This window comes from Prosopis cineraria, unplaced genomic scaffold, assembly GCF_029017545.1.
Source record: "Prosopis cineraria cultivar Desert tree isolate PC_DT_omini unplaced genomic scaffold, ASM2901754v1 PC1, whole genome shotgun sequence".
Classification (NCBI taxonomy): domain Eukaryota; kingdom Viridiplantae; phylum Streptophyta; class Magnoliopsida; order Fabales; family Fabaceae; genus Prosopis; species Prosopis cineraria.
This window is the reverse complement of record NW_026555332.1, coordinates 48,904,797-48,913,291: the sequence shown is the minus strand read 5'-3', so window position 1 is coordinate 48,913,291 and position 8,495 is coordinate 48,904,797. Positions and strand designations below refer to the sequence as shown.

The 8,495-nt window shown below is 37.1% G+C and overlaps 1 protein-coding gene across 1 annotated transcript; it reads right to left on the bottom strand.

The window, feature by feature from the left end:
- Positions 1–3,093: 3,093 nt before the first annotated feature.
- On the bottom strand, positions 3,094–7,963 carry LOC129322318 (digalactosyldiacylglycerol synthase 1, chloroplastic-like). Its single transcript, XM_054968591.1, has 7 exons — positions 7,189–7,963; positions 6,248–6,280; positions 5,852–5,939; positions 5,202–5,686; positions 4,847–5,113; positions 4,231–4,580; positions 3,094–3,921 (listed from the first exon to the last, which is right to left on the bottom strand). The coding sequence occupies exons 1-7, from the start codon at positions 7,813–7,815 to the stop codon at positions 3,408–3,410; spliced, it is 2,364 nt and encodes a 787-aa protein (XP_054824566.1). The 5' UTR covers positions 7,816–7,963; the 3' UTR covers positions 3,094–3,407.
- Between the last annotated feature and the right edge of the window lie 532 nt (positions 7,964–8,495).

Genomic DNA, 8,495 nt, shown 5'->3' with positions numbered 1-8,495 from the left:
CCTTGAAGATGCATGAAAGCTTAGACTCTAAATTAATGAGTGACTAACGCACATGACTCTCAATAAATTTATAAAAGCTATGCAAAATTGACGTAGTATTTATATATATTATTATAAAAGCCACACTTTTCACAGGCCAGAACAATGTGACCTATTTCCAATCCTATTGGAATATGCATGTAATGAACAGGGCCTACTCTATTTATATATGATTTCTCCATCCAGGACTTTTTAATTGAATTACATAGATTAATTTAAGAAATTTAAAATAAAAATAGTTAATAGTGTTATTTTTTTTTAGAACTATCTCTTTTAAAGAGTGAGTAGGCTTTAACACACTAAGATTCCTTGTGGCTTATGACCAAGAATCACTACTATAGTGGAAAAGATTATTTTTATAAAGTAAACTTGCAAAAGGCTAAAATATAGAAATTATGGGAGGCTGTAGTTCACAATATGTGAACAATACAACTTATTTTGGACTCTGTGTAAATGTATTGGGTTCTTTCTACTTATATTGATATATATTGACAAAAATATAATTATAAAAAGTAAAAAAAATATTACTGAAGAAAATATTCAATAACACGACGGCAGTGACTTCCTAGCTAGAGTCAAACTCCACGATGTTACTTTGTGGTAATTATGACCAAGACAGCTGTCTTTTGCATCTCACACTGAGACGTTGCTCTAACAGCACAATTGGAAGAAACCATATGCTTCATAGTTTATATAATACATTCCACAGTAACAATGGAACTTTCATCCAAAGCATTTGAGACTTTTCGCACTTGGCTTCTGATTTTTTGTTTCTCCCCTTTTTTGGCCAGCTTGACTTTTTCTAAATATATGCATTTGAAGTTCAATTCCCAACAAAATAACCGTAAGAATATACTTAATTACAAGGAAATCTTAAAATTGAAGCAAAAGAGGGTGGCACGCACATGCTAATGCACCTAAAAGGCATGGAGTTATTTCGGATTCATATATATGTATATTTGATTACTGTTACAGCTCGATCTTTATTTTTCTTTCACACAGTTATTCATATGGCCAATTAAAATGGGTTGATTGTTCGGTATAATGACAAAACTAGAACCAGAACTTGAATTACTTAGGAGAAGAATCTGATAATTATATTATTCTTGCAAGAGGGACTTCGTATGTATGCATGCATGCATGTATAGTAAACACAATAAAGAGAAAGTCTATAAACAATTTCGCTGGTAAGTAAACGCAAAGTATACCAATCAAAAGAGAAGTAGTCGTATACTTCTGTTGATAATTATGCGTCTGTATTCTGTCTTCCAATATCTGACACAAGCAGTGTGAGTATGGCTAGTATCTCATAGCTCAAGGCAAAGCCTTGCACTAAAAGCTGAACATTCGACAGCTACCAAATCACGAGGATATCTCAATTTAAAAAATGATGGTGTGAATAATGAAATATAAAAAGAAAAGTTCTTATGCATCGAGCTATCAGAATTCAGAAGTCTCTAGAAAAACGATGATAATTGTTAGCATTAGCTTCACCTTGTCTGCATACAATGTTCCTTTGGCAGCCTGAAGAAAAGTCCGGAATGGGGAAAGCTCCGCATTCATTTTGATACTTAAGTCATGATCATCAGTTTGCCCTGTTCCTTTTTCACTCCAATGCATAAATTTGCATGCACTGAACATTTGATTTTTTTTTTTTCAGTACACATGTTGTTCTCAACAACAGTTTTCCTCAGTGGAAATAATATGAGAAAATCACATTCAACCCTTTTTCAAAAAAATTAATCACAAATAAAGGTCAATACAAAATGGATTGTTGTTAAAATGGAACATAATTTATTTTTTCTTTAATAGAATTTGTTGTTGGTCTTTATCTGTAATTAATTTTTTTAGGAAGGGGCTGAATGTGATTCTTCTAAATAATATTCTTCAAGCGTCTCTAACTATAGGCTGCGTCTATTTCCTCTCAAAGTTTTATGATTACTCGCTCCAATGCCTAACAGGATGCATATATATATATATATTAATACTTATAAACTGTTAATGGCATAAAGAGGAACAGAAGTAAGCATGGGCTCAATCAGATTAATTACAAGTTGCAATTAAAAGACATTCCAGTACCTTCACACTGTGGGGGCCATGTTTTCGATCTTCGCCTTCAAATTATAACCTAGTTAATTAGAGGGTTACCACTCAGCAGTCTTTCATGGGAATCACGTGGCTATTAATTAATACCGCACGCACGAAATGGGAAGGAGCATAACTAAAGGGTTAAAAAAAAAAAAATTATATCCCGATCTGACGTAGAATGTATTGTAGATCATCTTTTCTAAGTTGTGAAGGCCTAAAGGCAAGTTTGGTAGTTTACACTTCTCTCTTTCTTGAAGGAAGAATGGTGCAGAGACTCTTTCATTAATCCATTAGACTGATTGTTAGATACATTTGGTTCATAGAAATGGCCAACCAATCAAATTGAAAAAACACATGCTCCTGTCATCCGATTGAATTTGTGACGCCAATACTCGAGAAAAATACATCTGAACAAGTATACAAAGATTTTTATATGGTTGGTTCTTTTTTGCCCTTTTTTTTTTTAAAAAAAAAGACTACTATTCATTGGATGAGTTCTTTAGTATATTTTACGTAAGGTGCTCTTCAATTATCTTACGACCGTTCGTTACAACAACTCTCATTCAATGATAAGACGTCTTAATCTTTCTCGGGAGATTTGAACCGTAATCTGATTACATTCCTATGTTTTCAGGAACGAATAGCTAACCTGTTTTATATCTCAAGACACAGTAAATATTGCTATTCAGGACGACAGCAAACCTGATATCTCCTTTGAAGTAGCATTCTCAAGGTTGCATACAGTGACTAGGAACGATGCATCAATTGAATAGAGCCCAAAAAAGGGGGGGGGGTTAATATGTGCTTCATTTTCTTGAGTTGATTTAAATGATTCAACAGATTAGCTCTGACAATTTGATCGGGTCTTATTGGTTTAGTTCAATCTTTAACATCCCTGATGCATTTTCTATATATTCCCTTTACGTCAAACCCGATACTTATTCATAGAATTTTACTCACCTTACAATAGAAAAAGACCCCCGCCCGTTGGGGGGGGGGGGGATGTTACGAGGGAAAACTGAAATTTTGGCATCCTAGATGTGTTCGAAAGATTTAAGTTACATAAACTTTGTGGAGTGATCACACGAAAGGCTCCTAATTACAACTAATTACAATCAATCACTATCATGAAAGTTAACACTATAATTCAGCCAGGTATAAATCTATTTGCTATTCTATTCAGCATTCACTGGGGCAAGAGACTGTCCTTTCAGTGCTGATCATTGTCACAGTCACATCGTGTATGTCCCAGAAATTGCTCCACTAACTACTCGTTCTATTTACCAGCCATAGATAGGATTTTCTACCTGAGGGGGCAAGAGATGAAGGTCTTTACAGTGCTGCTTATCATAGTCACGTGTACCAGGTATTGCTCCAGTACAAAGCCTCAGGAATTCATTACCAGTGAAGCAATAGTGAGCAAAAGCCAAGCCTCCATCTACTAGTTCTGTCAGATTAGGCATTGACGCGGACCTTGCAACAACCTTTCCTCCGTCTTTCTCTCCATTCAAGACTTTGTCAAGCTCAGAATATTCCATGAATCTCTGCGTAGCAGCTTCCCATGAAAGTTGATATCTTTGCTCAGGGGTAAGAGGATGGGGTTCATTGGCTAAAGCTTCTTTTACTTTCGCCACGAAGTCTTCCGATGTCCTGTAAGTCAAACAGTTTGGGAATGACATAAAGAACTGATTTGATGGATGATCAGCACACACTACAAATTTTCCCATGGCAAGCGCCTCAGCTGTAGCTGTGCAGAGCACGTCACTGATGCTAGGATTTATGAAGACTTTGTACCTTCAGGAAAGGAGCAAAATAGTGTCAGAAAGTTGGCCAAATTACATAAAAAGTAAGATCATTACAAGTATCTGGTTAATTTAGCCTGTGACCCGTAGATGGAAGTCTAAGCATGGAGGCATGGAAGGAACGAATAACGGTTTCAACATGCAGTCTCTATAACATGTAGTTAACTTTATGATGCAACTAAAAAGTTATTCTCCCAATTTAACTTGCATACGGTTTATGATAATGCAAGGGTTATTTCCGATGAACATATTCTAAAATGTACTTAAAAAAAAAAAAAAACTCATTTCAATCTATCCTTACCCATAAAGAGAATCATCCGCATGGTCTCTTCCTTTCTGAAAGTTGAGATTTAGATCCAATCTTCTAGCTGCACTCTGAACTTCATGAGCGTCCTCTCCATTTCCAAATACATCCAACTTGAAGCCATCAAGATCGCTCTTATGCTTTGCTAATAAATCTATCAATTCCTTATATCCCTTCGCCCATACCATCTTCCCCAAGAAATATGCGCCTTTTGTAAAGGCTTTCTGCCCAAGCTCCCTCTCTGCAGCAATCTTCTCCCCAATTTTCAGAAACTTGGGATTCACACCATGAACATTACAAATTTCAGACTTGGGTAAATCCTGAGTGGCAGCTGAAAGACGAAGAACCTGGATACAGATGAACAACTCAGGCCCTTCTGTCTTGTTAAGTTCTCCAATAACAATCGAACTCCAGAGTGCATTAATAAAGAAAAAAAATAGAACTTTTTTTGTGAGTAGAAAGAATAGACTTGGCTGATAGCAGAGATTAACTCCCCCTACCCTAGGATATTGAAGGCAAAGGGTAGACCCCTCCTAACTAAAAAAAAAAAAATTATTTTTTATTTTTTAATTATCACAAGTGCCATCTTACATACTCAGGATAAAAATCATACCTTGTGGCAGTATGCTCTTGTCACCCAGTTGTTTATGTGTTTCACAAGGAATGCTTGGAGGGCCCCATTTTTCTCTCTCTTAATGTATTCCAAGTAATTTGTGTGAACAATACCAACAACATGGTTGAATTTGTCTGTCCAACGCCTACCATGATGGTACCAATTCAAATGTTCAGGTTCTTCCAGTATAGCAATGTCTGCTTCCTTGGATGGAATGAACTGAGAAGTGTCTCCAGCAGGTATAATACTTCGCCTTTCTTTTGAAAACTAAACACAAGAAGGACAAATACCTCAGAATTGACTGTAATTTAAGTTGATACAAGGTGGCATATTGCTAACTTCATATAAGAATTACCTTCCCAGGATAAAAGGAAACTTTAAAGTCTGGCTTGAAACCAATCCTTTCCTCAAGCCAATTCCGTATATAAACTTCCTGCTCTTCTGGTGAACTGAAAGTGAGATTGCCAGGATAAACTAGTTCTTGATCTGACTTACAAAGCCACGGAACCAGTAAAGTAACTTTTTGCTTTGCAGATTGTGATAGATATGCTGCTCGAAATAGTGGATTCACAGCTGTTCCTGTCATCCAAGGAAGACTGGCAGTTGTAACTATTGCAACATGTCTTTCAGTGCCTGATGAATCATGCTTTGAATGTTCTGCCCAGAGCCCACCATCATATCGGTGCCCTGTGCTCTGAAGGACACTTGCTATTCGCAAATCCAAGTCATCATTTATATTTCCATTCCCAAGAGCAGAAGATTCTTCCCCAGATAGGGACTGCAGAAAATGTTGGTTTTTGCGTTTGCTATACAAGCTTTCCACTATCTTGTCACATATCTCTGAAATCACATTTGAACAAACTATCAAATTCACAAAATGAACTCTACATTAAATAAAAGAAACAGAGAACAGCTGACCAATACATACTAAAGGAATACGACTTCCATTAAACATGTATAAAACTGGATAAAACATGACAAATAATTCCCAGGTGGATTCTGTACCTCTTCTGACTCCAAGTTGATCCAAAAATGGCTCAGATTGCCTAACAAAACTGGCCAAAAGTTCAGGCACATCCAAAGGTGGCACTTCCTGCAACAAATGTTAAAGGGAAAAATATTAAACACAGTACTTGATCTAAAACATGGGCTCAGGTGCAGAAATACAAGCATCAATTTAAAGGCATGCCAATGAAGCAAGTAAAATTATGTTCAACCACAATATATCACTCATTTCCTCTTGATAGTATTGATCAAAATACTCACTATACACAGCGGTCTAACTGAAGAAAGTTAGAGCCTCCAGACAAAAGTTTATGTTTCTTTACACTGACAAAGTGGATAATATCATAGCAGGCAAGTTTATAAAACCAAGGGTCAATAAAGAAGTTTGTCAGAAACCTTTGACTCCTGAGGCTCCATGCACATCGATTTCTGCAAGAAATGAAGATATCGTATCTTAGAATATAAGTACAAATAAAATTTATGATCAAATGTGAAACGTGCATATAGTCACTTTAAAATAATAACTACTAAATATGAAGATATAATAAAAGTTATCCACACATCTGAGCTTAACTCTTAATTCCTTGATACAATGCAAACAGCAATGCAACACATAAAAAAAAAAAAAAAAACAGCAATTATATCATTGTTTGCAACTTAAATTGGGAATATTTTATAGGCCCACCATTGAAAACAATGTAAAAGAAGAGTGCTGATAGTCTCTTGCTGCATCGTATAGAAAAGCTTAGTTGCAGAATTAAGCCACATGTTAGCACCAAGTTTGACTTTAGGTAAAAATCGAGGAAGAGCAAAGCTGAGAGGCAAGAACACCAAGCTCCATCGAGTGGATATGTAATACCAATTAGCTTCATTAAGGCTTGATTCAAGCATACCCAACCAATAAATCTGGTCTTCAGACAGAATGGCTTTTTTCTGGCAAAGTCCCCTAGATACAATACAACTCCATGCAAAATGTCCGAACGAAACTTTATCATTGTGAATAACAAAATATGTGTATGCGCGTGTGTGAGCGCATACGTAACCCACCAAGAAAAATAAAAATGAATACGTAGCTATAGAGTGTGCTTAACACATGTCAAATTAGGAGAATGAAAACCTTAAAACTGGTCCTAGAAAGATTTATTTTCCCCTAAAGGTGGCACTTGCCCAGATAGTATCAAATATCAAGTTATCTTTAACAAGAAAGCAACCAATATGCAATTCACGCTCAAAGTACGCATAAAAAAACTGAACCACTAGCCTTTACCATGAAACTGCACAATCTAAACTATGTTATAGTGGGGAAACAATGAATAACAAAGCAAGAAAAAACGTACCAAGCCCAATTTTAGTTTCTCCACAAATTCGCCATTCTTGAATCCATCAAAAATCTCTACGGACGACCTCCGTTTCTCGAACTCTTTTAACGTTGTCTTCAAGGCACGAATTGGCTCCCAATCCCTAGCGGACTGCCCTTCCCCATCCGCTTCACCCTCTCGTTTCCACTCCCCCCAGAACTCCCTAAAGTTCAATCTCCTAGCTCTCTTACCCCTATCAAAATCAAGAATTTCATCCCCATCCTCAACCTCGGAAACAATTGCATTCTTTATCGCCGACAAGTCGATCCGAATCCTCGACCTGGGCCGCCACTTCTCGAGAACCTTCTTACTGAAATCAGGTGAAGAATAGGCTCGTCGAATTTCAGACAGCTTGGGCTGCAACTTCTTTACAAAATCAATCTCGGCCTGTGGGGAGGCCCGCATGGTCGGAACGGAAAACGGGGAAGCCGAATTGAAGAAGTTCTCCAGCTCGCGGTCGAAAGAGGTAGCAAGTTTCTTGAAGGAGTTGGCTCGGTCTCGCATCAATTGGAGATCGGCATCAGCAGAGTCTCGAACATCCCGCCAGCCCTTGGAGATGAAGGAAAACGCGTTGGAAGACGGGGAAGTTTGACTCTGGGTGGCCATGCCAGGACCTGAACTAGAAAGTATGCAAGCGAGGAAAGAGCTTTTCGTGGTTCGTGTAGAATTGAGAATTCAGTAGTCCTGAAAAATAGAGGTAATTGCTGGGAACGCGAGCAACGCTTAACAGTTGCTACAGGAAGTGGAAGAAGCGAGAAAGAAGTATCAACGGTTTAGAATTTTAAGGGTGACGTGGATAAGAATCCCTTGAGGTGCTGATATGGTGTTGTTCCATTGGGTAGCGTAGTTTCGCGCTAAAGGGTCCATATTCGCCTTGGGAGAATAATAGAATATGCTCGTTGGGACTCGGGTGTAATACAGATCCGGAAATGGAGTCGGTTCGGGTGCGTGGCCGCAGCACCACGAAGTGTGCTTTTTTTTTTTTTTAGCAATAGTACAACGAAGTTGCAAGTAAGACAAAAATCTTGATTCCATCCAATTCAGTCCAACTCAGAAAACAACCCGATCTGGTCCGTTTCAGATGAAAAATGGTCTTTCAAGATAAAAAAATCAGATTCTTTCTTTGAGCTATACTAGATAAGAAATTAAGTATCTAGACAATTTAGTCTAATTCCATAAATTTATTTAATAAAATTATAATTGATTTATTAATTATTATAATATGTTAATTTATAATAATAATTAATAATTTTTTATGTTTTATATTCATGAAGTCATGTATATTG